Here is a 13,937-nt window from a genome sequence, read left to right as displayed (position 1 = left end):
ATATCATGACCGACTGGTGTAATTCTCATGACGTCATGTAGAGGGCGCTGATACGCGAAGAAGCGTGTTTAAGGCATCCGGCAGGTGGCGGTACTGCACATACTGCGCACCTAAACTAGTCAACCGACAACACCAAAGAAGAAAATGTTCCACAGAAGAAGAAGCCTCGTACTGTTGATGGACTGTTCGCAGTTAACGGACCGACTTTAGTTAATGTAAAAATCACACGTTATTTAAATCGGTTGTTTATTTCTCTATCTTGTTTAGTTTTAGAAATAGGGCGCTCGAGGGTTGATTAAACTCTCTACTTTGCCCTTTTCCTCTTCGGGTTAGCTTTGTTGATTAGCATGTTGGCTAACAGGTGTAGTTAACGTTAGCTAACTGCAGTTCCCCCAAACAGGTGACGCGACTGTCATTGACGTTAAACGGCTGGAGCTCCTGTGGGGTTTTGCCGTAAAGTGTCCTCACCCGCCGGGAGGGCTTCATGTTCAACCACCTCTCCGCTGTCCACGCTCTGCTCCGACCCGCCCGCCTGCTGCTCGCCTCCTCACCGCGGTCCTTGACCGCAGCCCGCCGCCTCATCCTCGGCGCGATGGAGCCCGTCGCGGTGAGGTGTCTCCCCGGCGAGCCCAAACTCACCATCTCCTTCCGCCTAGACGGGACCAATAAGCAGATGCTGCGGGACCAGGACGAGGCGCTGGGCAAAGTCCTGGCCCGGATCACCAACGGCATCGCGAAAAGCCAGGGGAAGGCGAAGAAGTCGAAGAAGAACAACAAGGGGCCGCCGCGGCAGAGCCCGGAGCCCGCCGCGGTGAAGCTGTACTACGAGGGGCAGGAGGTGTCCGACGCGGTGCCCAACTCGGAGGCGTGGCAGGACGGAGCCGTGCTGCAGGTGGGAGACGTTAAATACGCAATACGGAGGAACGCTCCCACGTTCACCGCCGCGGAGCTCCCGGTGTCCCTGTTGGCCGAGTTCCCGGTTTGTCCCAATCTGGAGATCGAGTTTGGAAATCTGCAGGACTGCGAGTTCATCTGGTTTAGAGAAAATCCCCCTAACGCAAGGTAATTTGAAAGAAAGATGTTAATCCAAACTATATCCGTCTCCACGTGTGTGATTGTCTAAAACTCTCAAACAAAGCTCGACATATAAAAAAGCAATACATGCAGAAGTAAAGAGCATCCATCACACAAAGACACGGCTCGGTGCTCTGGGCTGCGTGAGGAGATGAAGTTGTGTTTCTCTTTGACGTTGCAGCCCTGAAGCTTCTGGAGAACCGCCACACGGGGACGGCGGTTGGACGGAGGTCGGCCGTGGCAGAGTCCATGTGCCTTCGAACCAGGACATCGGCCACCGGCTCAAACTGCACTGCATCCCCAAAGACGGCACACGCGACGGCCCGGTCGAGGAGCTGGTCTCAGCGGGGGCCGTGGAGGCCGGACCGGGCGTGTGCACGTTTGACAACCGGCACGCGTACACCCTCAAAGAGGCGGAGTGGCCGGCGGTGCGGGTGGTGACGTACAACGTCCTGGCCGACGTCTACGCTCAGACGGAGCTCTCCAAGACGGTGCTGTACCCGTACTGCGCCCCCTACGCCCTGCAGCTGGACTACCGGCAGAACCTGATCAAGAAGGAGCTCGCCGGGTACAACGCGGACATCGTCTGTCTGCAGGAGGTGGATAAGGGTAATTACAAAAACAAATATGTCTCCGTGTTGCCTGTGAGGGGGTTGTACAGGGCTGCTCTCTTGACTTCCTTCATGTCGTCTGTAGCCGTGTTTTCAGACAGTCTGACTCCAGCTTTGGACGCCTTCGGCCTGGACGGTGTTTTTCGGATCAAGGAGAAGCAGCATGAAGGACTGGCAATGTTCTACCGCAGGTCAGGTCCGCCCCGCCAGCATTCAGCATCTGAAGATATTACAGCAGCCACGAGCAGCAAAAATCCAGGTTTGAATCAGGGAAATGTAAAATAATTTTAACTTTTTTTTTTTTTTTAGATCAAAGTTCCAGCTGCTGAGCCGTCATGACATCGTGCTGAGGGAGGCTCTGACCTCTGACCCCATCCACTCTGTGCTGCTGGAGAGGGTTTCAGCTAACAGCGCTTTGATGGGAAAGGTACTGCAGAGGGCCACCGTCCTGCAGGTACATTCTGACATTTTAATGGGCTATTAAGGTACAAAAAAAAAATTAGACAGAAGAATCAACAACAAAAACAATCAGGATATTCATTGTTTTTTTTTAACCATTTAAGCAAACTAATATGTTAAAGAACTTTAATAAACTGAAAACACCCTGCGAAAGGATCCAAGACAAAAACACTGTCAACCGTCTGTCAATCTCAATAGTCCTGCCCTGCTTTATGATCTCTTTGACTCTAAATGGACCATCATTCACTAATTAAATATGCTGTATTGAAAAATGCTTAAAACTATAAATTTAAACCATAAACTCATGTTTGCAATGTTTACTGAGGGAATAAATCAGGAGAGAAGTAGTCATTTTTGTTTGGACTTCTCTAGAATCTGACTTTGTTTAAAGTTTAAAGTTCACACATTGGCGTCACCTGTCAGACTTGGAAGTTATTGCCTGCATTTTCTTCTCAGGGGACACTTAATTTGGCTTTCTAAGTTTTTGCTGTGACGCGTTGTTGTTTCTCTGCAGGTCAGTGTGCTCGAGGACCTGAACAAACCAAGCAGGAAGGTCTGCGTGGCCAACACTCACCTGTACTGGCACCCAAAAGGTAGACGGACTCATGGAGCAGGCGGAAGACTTTCACATATTAATCAAAGCAAAAAGACACATTTCTAAACGACTGGATTAATCTCCCCTTTTTTGAAGGAGGGAATGTTCGTTTGGTCCAGATGGGTGTAGCTCTGCAACACCTGAGTCATGTGATCAACGAGAACGCACCTGGAGCCCCTCTACTCTTTTGCGGAGACTTTAACTCCTCCCCTAACTCAGGTAACCCAAAGTATCACCAAGCCCGCCTCCCCGACTGTCTTCACTTTGCCTTTCCTTGTCTTCACTTAAATATCCTCATACGTTCTGAGCCTTAAAGCGGCGTTCAATTGGCGGTTCGTCCTCCTGCTGTCCGCAGGTGTGTTCCAGCTGCTCAGAGAGACAGCGGTTCCTCTGCAACACGAAGACTGGAGGAGCTCCGGTCCGGAGGAGTCCATCAGCATGGAGCTGCTCTCTGCTTTCCCCCCCCTGCTGAGCGCATGCGGCCAGCCAGCCTACACAAACTACGTGGGAGGATTTCACGGCTGCCTGGACTACATCTTCATCCAGCCGGACAGCATGCAGGTACGGCCAACAAACAAATCCTGATTGTTGCGGCATCACCTACTCTGATAAAAATCTATATATATATATATTACAGTATATTAGGCAGGTATTGGACCATGTGTAGTCACATATAGCACTTTTGGTCTAATATGCATCTTCATGTGTGCCGTGAATACATGAAGCCTTCAATGTCCCCCAGTTAAACCTTTCTACTAAACTATATTTGCATATTGATCGATTTATAGAAAGCATTATTGTCGACACTGAAATGAAAAGCTGAAATGGTGTATCTATAAGTGTGTGTGTGTGCACGCGCCCCGCAGGTGGAGCAGGTGATTCCTCTGCCCAGCCACCAGGAGGTCACCACCTACGAGGCCCTGCCCAGCGTCGCTCATCCCTCTGACCACATCGCTCTGATCTGTGACCTGCGCTGGAACCCCTGACCTTTTAACCTTTTAACTTCAAACTACCTGGACAAAAAAAACGTGTCACGAGTTGTTCCTTCAAATACATCCCGAATTTTCTTTGAATATGGATGAAGTGTCAGCCTTAAAAGACCTGCACGTTAACTTAATAAAATATTTTTTAAATTACAACATTTAACTTTAGTTGACTGTTGTGATGGAGTCCGTATTGTATATTTAACAGTCTAATCATGAAAGAATTCTAATTACTGATATTCAGTGTTGGGGTTGTTAATGGAGAAAGTGATGCATTGCAAATTATTATTTTTCTTGAAAGTTATTATTTGTGTGATACTCTCAACGGGAAATGTAGTGCATCATTTTAGGTAAATACTTATTAATTGCGGTTCATATTAACCAACAGAGGTAATTTGACTCCTGTTGGTTCTTCCTCACTCTACAACAGATATTTAGAACACCATTTAGTTCACATGGACTTGTATTTGCTCAAATACTTGACAGGATAATAAATGCATAAGATTTGACTTATTTGTGGATAGTCAATTTTGTTTCTTCTATAAATCAAGTTTTAATTGTTGTAGACTAAAACAACGAAAACACCCCTTTTTAATACAGCTGTCCAGGACAAAGGTCCTTGAGGAGGTAAACAAGCTGTCAAATGTCAACCCGCTGCTTCGAATGCGATGAATCCTCCTTCCAGCGCCACGCTGTTTTTCTCTGATTGGCCAAAGGTTGTGAAGAGGCGGGACCGGAGTGTTTGGGACAAACCATTGGGTCGTAGGGGCGCGGAGAAACAGCTAAATTAAGATTATGGAAAAGGTGGTATCGCCATGGCGTTGTGTTTTTACATTATAAAATAGTGATATAAAAACAAAACAGGTCTATCCTTAATTTTGTATCGTATAGGAAGATTTGCAATCGGTTAATGCCCCCCCCCCGCCCCTCGTGTAAGTGACAGCGCCGAGCGGCAAAACATCAAATTTGCCAAAGCTAACTAGACTGACAGGAAACCAGGGCAGTTGGCCTTTAAATAAAAGCTTAATTGTTCAATTCCCCCCTCCCCCCCACGTTTTCTTTACCTTGTACAGTTTGATCGAAGTGAGAAATTGCTGCATTTGCTTTTTTTGTAATTGTGGACTAACTTCCAGATGTTTTGTCCAATGGTGCATGAATAAAAGCAGTGCCAAACATAGTTAAACAAGACGATCCAAACCGCGTGCTTTTATTTTGGAAAGCATTAACCGGATCTCCAACGAAACCCTTTATCCCACTTGATGCTGAACCACTTGACCGGAAGCGAAACCAGGAATCCGGATTTGAACGATCCTACGTGTCATTCCCACAGTTTCAGTCATTCACAAAACACCTGGATACTTTTGCCGAACAAGAATCCCGTGAGTAACATTTCAGCCTCTTTATTCACTTGCACACAGACGGAGGACAGCGGCTCGCTGCTAACGATGTGCTGTTAAAAGCTATCGATCCTGTAAATGAGTTAACATTAGCTAGAACTAAGCTAACAGGGTTTAGCTACAATCTCAGTAAATTCACTTGAAACATGAGCACAGTTAACACTTCGTCTCTTTGGTCTTACGTTGCTCAACGTTTACCTTCATATTTACCCTGACGTGCGGAAAATAATAGCTACATTAGCTGCTTTAATCCGTTTTATCTCCCCTCGTTGTTGTTGTTGTCACTATACTACAAATATAAGGAGGTGAGAGAAACTTAAAGTGTGAATGAATTAAGAGCTTGTGATGTGGTTTCTCTCTGTCAACTTAACCATAGTCAGACTACACTTCTTATTTTATGTTTTATTTGGCTTCATCTGTAAATGTGTGATCTTATGGGGTTTTGACAGCATCAAAACTCAATGACAACGTCAGTTCCAATAAACGGGGATGAATATTTGTATTAATTATATTATAAATGATATAATTGTTACAATTACAATTCAAATCTAAAGTGTAAATTGTTTTACCATAATAATAATTTTCAGATGAACCAAGAACGCAGACAGTTGAAATCTGGCCGGACAAGTTTTACAACTTTCCAAATCTCTCATGAGGAAATAAAAACGCCGTCTGACAAGTTTTCAGATAATCTCACCAGCGCCCCGCTCAGGCCACAATATGAACTCTTTCTTTCAATATTACATTGGTGTCACAGAGCGCAGCGTCACATTGAATCACTCATGATTAAATATAAATACATGTTTAACAAACTGTAAGGCTGTTTTTAAAGATCTTCTTCCAATACCATCAGGGTGGAAAAACAAAATAAAGAATATTCAAAGTGTCTCTACTGCAAAGTGAACATGTTATCTTTTGTATAAAAAATCGTATATAGGCAGCGTCACGCTGGCTGTCCTGTTATCACTGTGACTCTCCTCTCTCCTGTTCAGGCTTGTCGACGCGCAGTGGTCACCCTGGTAACAGTCGCTAACGCCACAAGGATGAAGGCTTTGATCCTCGTCGGGGGTTACGGGACCCGGCTGCGACCGCTGACGCTGAGCGTCCCCAAACCGCTGGTGGAGTTCTGCAACAAACCCATCCTGCTGCACCAGGTGGAGGCACTGGTGAAGGTACGTGAGCTCGACCCCCCTCGGGAGATTCTATAATGCAGCAAACCATTCAACTTTATTGCTGAGGTTCATTGTATTCTCCCCTTTCAGGCCGGGGTGGACCATGTGATTCTGGCGGTGAGCTACATGTCGGATCTGCTGGAGCGAGAGATGAGAGTCCAGGAGGAGAGAGTACGTAGCACAAACCAGCTCGCTCCGTTTGGCTCTGGCACTTTGGATTAATGATTTATGAACAGTGTTCTGACGTTTCCTGTATGTTTCCCTGTTTTCTCTTCAGCTTGGGATTCGTATCTCTCTGTCACACGAGAAGGAGCCTCTGGGAACCGGTGAGTTTCTCCTCAACACAACAGAGTCCATCTGAAAGTATCCAGGGATTAAACTAGCGAGATTCTGTGTAGTATAGTGTTACGAATCCTGCAGAACATCAATCTCTGCAATTAATATATATTAAAACTCGTTTGGAGCAAGCTTTTTGTTCAATAAATAACGGTATTTGATCACATTGTAACAAAAATGTGTGTGTGTGTGTGTGTGTGTGTACAGCGGGCCCTCTGGCGTTGGCTCGAGAGCTGCTGAACGTCGACAACGAGCCGTTCTTCGTCCTCAACTCGGACGTCATCTGCGATTTTCCGTTCAAAGATCTGCTGCAGTTTCACCGCAACCACGGCAAAGAGGGGACCATCGTGGTGAGCCTTTAGAATGGGTTTCACACATTCTCGTAGGGAAATGAAGTTAGACTGCACTCAAACAACCAACCCATCCGTGTGTGAAGGTAACGCGGGTGGAGGAGCCCTCTAAGTACGGCGTGGTGGTGTTTGAGGCAGACAGCGGCAGGATTCAGCGCTTCGTCGAGAAGCCGCAGGTCTTCGTCTCCAACAAGATCAACGCCGGCATTTACATCTTCAATCCCAGCATGCTCAGCAGGATCCAGGTAACTTACACACACATTATTTGAGATCCAGGAGGTAAATGTGTAAGAATCCTCGTGTTGATATACGCTGTACTGTTGTGTGTGTGTGTGTGTGTGTGTGTGTGTGCGCGCAGCTGAGACCAACATCCATAGAGAAAGAGATATTTCCTGTGATGGCAGAGCAGGGACAGCTGTACACCATGGAGCTCCAGGGTAAGAATACCACCACACACACACACACACACACATCAATAATACACACTTCTTTCATTCACTTTTGTCAAAGTGGGTGCTCTGTCTCACTGCTGTACATAAACGGTGCCATGATGATGAATGTGTGAGTGAGGAGTTTCCCTTTGTGCTCGCTCCGGTCTCACAGCTCACAGCGCCTCCAGACGTAAGTGTTTGGCCTTTTCTTCACTACATTTAGTAGGGAAGCACCGAGCCCCCCCCAAAAAAAAACCCCACACTGAAAGATGATGAAGACTTTTTGTCATATTGAAGATATCTACTCGCAAGCTGGACTCGGTGCATCTCTAGATCCTCGTCCCTCACTGAGCAATGAGATGAAGCAGTGGAGACATCTAGCAGCCCCCCCCCCACCCCACCCCACCACGCTCCCTCCAGTAAAGACCTTTGTAACGGCTTACGCTTCGGCCTCCCCCCCCGTCGCTGATCACAAGGACGCTCCTCCTTATGGGTTATTTGTTTCCACGGCAACCAACTACTCTCTCTGTCCGTCTGCAGGATTCTGGATGGACATCGGTCAGCCCAAAGACTTCCTGACCGGGATGTGCATGTACCTCCAGTCGCTGCGGCAGCAAGCCCCCGAGAGGCTGCACACCGGGCCCGGTTTCCTAGGCAACGTTCTGGTGGTGAGTGCACCCCGTTCCGCGCCGCCGGAGGCCCTCCCCCCCCCCCCCCACACAGACGTGCCTGGTGATAATGTCCCCCATCCCTTGCTTCCCTTGCTTCCCCTCTGCAGGACCCGACGGCGCAGATCGGGGAGAACTGCACCATCGGGCCGAACGTCACCATCGGAGCCGGCGTGGTGGTGGAGGACGGCGTGAGGATAAAGCGCTGCACGGTGCTGAAGGGCGCGCAGGTTCGATCCCACTCCTGGCTGGAGAGCTGCATCGTGGGCTGGAGCTCCTCTGTGGGCCAGTGGGTGAGTAGGAAGCCCGCAGGGCGACGGATGGAGGTCGCCCCCCCCCTCAGAGTTGTCCGGTCTTTAAAGGAAGATAACAAAAAGTTCTTTTAGTCCTTTTAACAAAAGAATGACTTTTCAACAAAACTAATAGCTGAGTCTTAAAGCATGCATTCTCTCTGCCGATCCAGCAGTAGGCTTGATTCATTAAATCCGTAACCATTAGAAACATACACAACAGTTTATGGTCTCAATCTGTAGTTTACATTATTATTCAATGAAACAATTTACATTATTTAGTCAATCAGGTTATCACCAAATCACCATTTGCAAAAATACAGAAGGGTTCTCAACTAAATGCTTCAAATCCACAAACCAAGAGGTGTCGTCATGACAACCGGGTCCACTTCCTAAATACTGCCTGTTGTTCTTCAGACCAAAGCTCTGGAAAAATTGCCCGACTGGATCCTTTTTTGCGGATCAGTTGGGTTTTTTTCTCACACTGGATGATGGTGGAGATCGTTTTTTAATAATTGCTGTCGTGTGTGATGATGATTATCCGGGTGGTTCTGGGTCCTCAGGTCCGCATGGAGAACGTAACGGTTCTGGGCGAGGACGTGATCGTGAACGACGAGCTCTACCTGAACGGCGCCAACGTCTTGCCTCACAAGTCCATCAACGAGTCGGTGCCGGAGCCACGGATCATCATGTAGCAGCGGGCCAGAAGAGGGGAAAGCGCCTTTTCACATACGGACCCGACTGAATACCCAAACTGTGCCGGAGGGGAGAGAGGCGATGAACAATCGGGTGAAGGGGGGGAAAAAAAGAGAATTAGAGAAGGCCCTTTTCTTTTCTTTTTAAAAAATAATAATAATTTGGACTTGTTTACAGCCCTGTTTAGCTGCATCGTCCATCAAAGAGAAACAAAGATTGAACCCGGCCCGGCCCGGTTTATGTTGGATTAAATGTCCAGAACGGGGTGGTAAATATGAACACTGTTCCAATAGAGGCACAGTCCAGTCGACCACCATCGGGCCTCATTAAGAACCTGTACCACAGAGACTCATAATTATTGAGTAAGGTCATCTTGAACTAATGAAGAGCACCAGGATGTTCTCTCACAGGGACCCGCCACATAAAGAAGATTGATGAAACGCGTCGTGTCAGATAAAGAGCTGGGTCGGCTCGCGGCGTTGGTGACGTGCATTCTGGGAGACGGGGCTTCACACAGAAGACTTTCTCAACGAGCACATTTATCTTTGAAACTGACAAACGCAAATCATGTGTAATTCTTGGAACAATTAGATCGGGATAAAAACAATATTTGTCTCATCGCGTACTAATCAGAGTTTTTAAAATAGAATAGATATATGGCTGCATGGGGGACACCGTTGGGGGCGGGACTTAGCCTCTCCGTAGAGGGAGGGAGGGGGGTTTGTTTGATGGTGGTGGAACTAACATGAAGCGGGCGATGGAGAGCAATACGAACACTGCTCATGGTGCACTGTGCATTCACATTTCATGGATGGAATCCTCTGACTTCTTTCTACTAAATGCAGGATTAGTTACAGCTGGTTGACGGTTTAATGGATAATTCAACATCTCACATTTGATCACGTCATTTAATATTATTTTGCGCTGTTACGGACATGAATGTAATAAGATCCTTTTCTAGTTGTAGATATTGATTACCGAGCAGGTGTCTCGTTGCCTTTCTGAACATTGTTTTGTTTCTGTTCTTTGGATCAGGATTTAATGGCGATCTGGTAGCTGCTCTTTAAAAAAGGACAGAATGAAGTCAGCCTTTTTGAATAACTAATTGCAGTTTATCCAGTTTATTCACAGATATTTAACTCGCGCTGCATCTGTGATGTTCTACTTTGACACGTGTTTTTGTTTATGTTTGAGTGCTTCTTTTAGTACTGCAACACAAATCTGTGCTGGGACATTTCATCAGTCTAATCTGTTCAACCGATTAACACTAACATGCTGATATTTCGATTTAGCTTGTTAGCATGCTAACATACTTCTATTGTTGATCTTAATGTGTTTCTCCACGTTGTTACAGCTTGTGCTGGAGCTCTTTATTTGGGGGGGGGGGGGTCATCAGGATTAAACCGATGGTTACAGACTGACATCCGGCTTTTTGATTTTGGACTCCTTGCACTGAAAGCGATGGAATAGATGAAGCTTCTCCAAGAAGACATTTTAATGCTCCACAGTACCCGATAGACACCTGATGAATGGATCGTCAACCCTCTGCGGGTGGAGCTCTCTGAATCGCGTCACTGAGGGTGTCCTTGTTTTAGTCGCCTCAGCAGCTCAGATGTGTCACTTTGACCTGTGATGACACTCAACTGACCTCGGATCACAGCGGTGCGTCCTTGTTAAGCAGTTATTGTTAAACAGTATTTAGCAATGTTAATACGTAATAATAATTCTTGTAATGGCGCCTTTTTTAAAAATGAGTACAATACAATCTACTAAACACATTCACTCGTCTCCTCTTTTGAAGTGTCTTTTTCCTTCATCATTCAAATTAGGATCCAGTTTCCGGTTGTGATCACATCAGCCTGTGAAAATGTTTGTGATGTCATCGCTGATGATGTCATTGTGTGGGAATTTTCAGTCAGGGAGGTTGGAGACGAGGTGTGAATGTTCACAAGGCAAAGCGGGTCAAATCAAATGCTAGAGTGTTGCATCATGGGAAAATGCAGGATCCAATCTTATCAGTTTTATATTTGGGATTTCTAGTCAGCATATCTGGTGCCTTAAATACTCCACTTATTTTTGTCTGTTATGAAATTAATCAAAATGTAGAGACAAGAACTAATTTATTTGTTCTGTTCTGTGTGCTGCCGCTCATTTTTTATATGTGATTGTTGCACAAAAGAATTCTCGACAATTTTTGACCAAAACCTTTTTCTTTATTATTTTTTAAAATCACACGTTTGAGGCAATATTACAACAACATTTGTAACCCCGGCGCCAGAGAGAATAAAACCTCTTCCGTCTAATTCGTAACTTTACGCAACATTGAATCTTTACGTCTCGACACATTTGACAGCAGTAGCAGTCAGGCTGATGCAATAACTGTCAGTGCAGGATTTCTAGCTATTAAAGTCAAAGTATGAAAGTAGAAGTAAAAATAAATGTTTCTATTCGGTATACATGTACAAAAAGATATATGCTTTAATATTCTACATTTATATATTTATTTTAGGAGATTTTTGACAAAATAAATGCTCAGATTGTTACGCGAACACAGTTCCTATGTTTCTGAAACTATACACTTATATAATCAGATACTTGTTTTTTTTTCTGTTTTACTCCTTGAACTTGTTGAGTATCACTGATGTGTCACATGATGCATGATACTTCTGAGCATTTGCTAGCACCAAGCTTTCTCAGCCGAAGCATTTAGGAATCTCGCTGGTTGACACAAAGACCTCGTTTGGAAGTATCTTCAGTGGGAGCTCATTCAAGGTTTCAAAGTGTGGAAACAGTGTGTCAGCGAATACCTGTGTGAAGGTGAATATGTGTGTGTCAGTATCGGGATCACAGAATGACAGTTCTCCTTCGTCACAGTCCAGATGAACTCTGATCCTCCGGAGCTTCTCCTTCACCGGCAGGACTTCATTGGACAGAGGCGGGGAGACCGCTACGTACTTCCCATCCATGAAGCACAATTCCCAGTATCCAGTCGAGACTTTCCCCTTCTTTTGAACGGAGCGCTGTGACACGCCTAAGCTCCAGGATTTATGATCTCTAACCTTACAATCCCAGCTGTGAGTCCCTGAGTGGAAACCCTCAGAGCCCCAAACAACGCGGTACCGATCAAACCTCTCTGGATTTTCAGGAAGCTCCCGGGGTTCTCCAAACCTCACACTGGTCAGATCTTCCGAAAGGAGGAGTTCGGGATGAGCAGTGTTTGGGTCCAGAACCACAGGACTGTAGGAGACCACGTCCATCATCTTGATCCAGATGTTGTAGGTCAGGTTGCCCAGGTGTTTGGCCTGGTCTATCAGAGCTCCTGATGGCAGCTGTGGGTCCTCCAGCAGGGGGCGCTGCTGGACTCTTTCCAGTGCAGCCTTGTAGTGGTTCAGGAAGGAGACGTCTTCTGCTCTCAGCTGCTCCACTGTGGCTCTGACTGTGTCTGAAAGAGCTGCTATCTCTCTGCTCAGTGCCTCCATCTTCTTCTCCATCATCTGACTCTTCTGCTCCTCTTCCTCCCTCAGAGCAGAGATCCTGGCCTCCTCTTCCTCCTCTAGAAACTGGTGAAGCTTCTTGAACTGGTCCTTAATCATCTTCTCTGTGTGTCGGGCCTGGACCTTCATGTGTGCTGCTGTTTGATCACAGTTTCCTTTTACCTCTTCAAAAAGCTTCAGCTTTTCCTTCAAGGGCTTCAGGTACTTCTGGATCTCGTCTTTGAGATCCTCTGCAGCCTCGTCGATGGGTCTGAACCTGTGACCAGTGTGTATTTTAGAATCTCTGCAGACAAGACACACTGGCTGCTGATGGTCCAGGCAGAAGAGTCTGAGCTTCTCAGAATGCAGCTTGCAGACCTTCTCTGGACCGTTCTGATCTCTCTTCAGTAAAAAGGCCTCACACAGGTTCTTCAAGGCCAAGTTACAAGGAGGCTCACTCTTTGATCTTTTCCTACAAACTGGACATTCTTTTATTTTTTTCTCCGACCACCAGTTCTTCACACAGTCTCTACAGAAGCTGTGACTACACGGCAGGACAACGGGATTTTCAAAGATCTCACAGCAGACAGGACAGCAGAGATCCTCGTCTGACCGTGAAGCCATTTTGTCTCAGAGTGAAGCTGGAAAAACACAGAAAGAACTTTTACTTTCACTTTGACAGCGAGGCTCCACTTCCTCAGTCTCCAGCATAAAGACGTGTGTGTGTGTGTGTGTGTGCGCGCGTGTGTGTGCGCGCGTGCGCGCTTGTGTTTGAAATCAGCAGCAGATCACAGAAGCAGTAACGTTATTTAAATCCTTCAGAGTTGCCCAGTGTTACCTGTTGTGTTTCCCGTGGTTTCTGCTTCCTTCTGACTTCTCTCCGTGGACTTGGATCTTCTCAGCTTACGGGTTGACTCCGCCCACATTGAAACGTCACACTGCATCAACAAATTATTTATGGGCACCGCAGACATAGAGAACACATAACACTATACAAGAGTCAGGGGTCAGTCTTATATTTTTATTTTACGTGGCACAAACTTGCTTTCACAAAAGTCTAATGGTTGCACTTCAAACATAATATATAAATATATATAAATTGTAGCGGCTCTCGCTAATGAAGCTCTGGACAACGTGCTCTTCTTAAGACTTTATTCTCAAAACACAAGAACTCCCGCAACGCTCCCGCGTTCCGTTACTTAACCCACAAACATCACCACAACACACACTCATCGGTGGCACTAGGATGATTGACATAAAACGTTAACGTGTAACACCAGCCAATCCAATGACGGGGTTTGCAACCAATTAGATGTAGTGATACACTGGCGACTGGCTCCGCCCCCTTTATGTCAAAAAAAGAACAACAGCGAGGGCGCAGAAAACACCTTTGAGCGCGTGT

The 13,937-nt window shown here is 46.3% G+C and overlaps 3 protein-coding genes across 3 annotated transcripts; 2 read left to right on the top strand and 1 right to left on the bottom strand.

Annotated features, from left to right (window-relative positions):
• Positions 1 to 101: 101 nt before the first annotated feature.
• pde12 (phosphodiesterase 12) lies at positions 102 to 4,245 on the top strand. Its single transcript, XM_037490769.2, has 9 exons — positions 102 to 215; positions 401 to 1,062; positions 1,256 to 1,683; positions 1,771 to 1,876; positions 1,995 to 2,139; positions 2,659 to 2,737; positions 2,836 to 2,958; positions 3,095 to 3,300; positions 3,606 to 4,245. Exons 2-9 carry the CDS (start codon positions 485 to 487, stop codon positions 3,723 to 3,725), a joined length of 1,785 nt encoding a protein of 594 aa, XP_037346666.2. The 5' UTR covers positions 102 to 215; positions 401 to 484; the 3' UTR covers positions 3,726 to 4,245.
• Positions 4,246 to 5,003: 758 nt separating this feature from the next.
• Positions 5,004 to 9,775, top strand: gmppb (GDP-mannose pyrophosphorylase B). Its single transcript, XM_037491123.2, has 10 exons — positions 5,004 to 5,101; positions 6,112 to 6,291; positions 6,382 to 6,462; positions 6,569 to 6,617; positions 6,835 to 6,977; positions 7,064 to 7,222; positions 7,336 to 7,414; positions 7,949 to 8,076; positions 8,187 to 8,369; positions 8,930 to 9,775. The coding sequence occupies exons 2-10, from the start codon at positions 6,163 to 6,165 to the stop codon at positions 9,059 to 9,061; spliced, it is 1,083 nt and encodes a 360-aa protein (XP_037347020.2). The 5' UTR covers positions 5,004 to 5,101; positions 6,112 to 6,162; the 3' UTR covers positions 9,062 to 9,775.
• A 1,080-nt stretch (positions 9,776 to 10,855) lies between these two features.
• On the bottom strand, positions 10,856 to 13,450 carry LOC119230116 (nuclear factor 7, ovary-like). The gene is made up of 2 exons (XM_037491122.2): positions 13,374 to 13,450; positions 10,856 to 13,176 (listed from the first exon to the last, which is right to left on the bottom strand). The coding sequence occupies exon 2, from the start codon at positions 13,157 to 13,159 to the stop codon at positions 11,756 to 11,758; it is 1,404 nt and encodes a 467-aa protein (XP_037347019.2). The 5' UTR covers positions 13,160 to 13,176; positions 13,374 to 13,450; the 3' UTR covers positions 10,856 to 11,755.
• Positions 13,451 to 13,937: the final 487 nt, after the last annotated feature.

The sequence above is a fragment of the Pungitius pungitius genome, chromosome 8 (assembly GCF_949316345.1).
Source record: "Pungitius pungitius chromosome 8, fPunPun2.1, whole genome shotgun sequence".
NCBI classification, from domain to species: Eukaryota; Metazoa; Chordata; class Actinopteri; order Perciformes; family Gasterosteidae; genus Pungitius; species Pungitius pungitius.
The sequence above is the reverse complement of the archived record's forward strand: the minus strand, read 5'-3'. Positions and strand labels throughout refer to the sequence as shown.

Bases quoted from the DNA above. Each gene is read 5' to 3' on its own strand.
- pde12 (XM_037490769.2), top strand. From the start codon at position 485: ATGTTCAACCACCTCTCCGCTGTCCACGCTCTGCTCCGACCCGCCCGC. The intron at 1,063-1,255 runs GTAATTTGAAAG...TTGACGTTGCAG, and splicing joins GAAAATCCCCCTAACGCAAG to CCCTGAAGCTTCTGGAGAAC. The intron at 1,684-1,770 runs GTAATTACAAAA...TGTCGTCTGTAG, and splicing joins TCTGCAGGAGGTGGATAAGG to CCGTGTTTTCAGACAGTCTG.
- gmppb (XM_037491123.2), top strand. From the start codon at position 6,163: ATGAAGGCTTTGATCCTCGTCGGGGGTTACGGGACCCGGCTGCGACCG. The intron at 7,415-7,948 runs GTAAGAATACCA...GTCCGTCTGCAG, and splicing joins GTACACCATGGAGCTCCAGG to GATTCTGGATGGACATCGGT. The intron at 8,370-8,929 runs GTGAGTAGGAAG...CTGGGTCCTCAG, and splicing joins GCTCCTCTGTGGGCCAGTGG to GTCCGCATGGAGAACGTAAC.
- LOC119230116 (XM_037491122.2), bottom strand. From the start codon at position 13,159: ATGGCTTCACGGTCAGACGAGGATCTCTGCTGTCCTGTCTGCTGTGAG.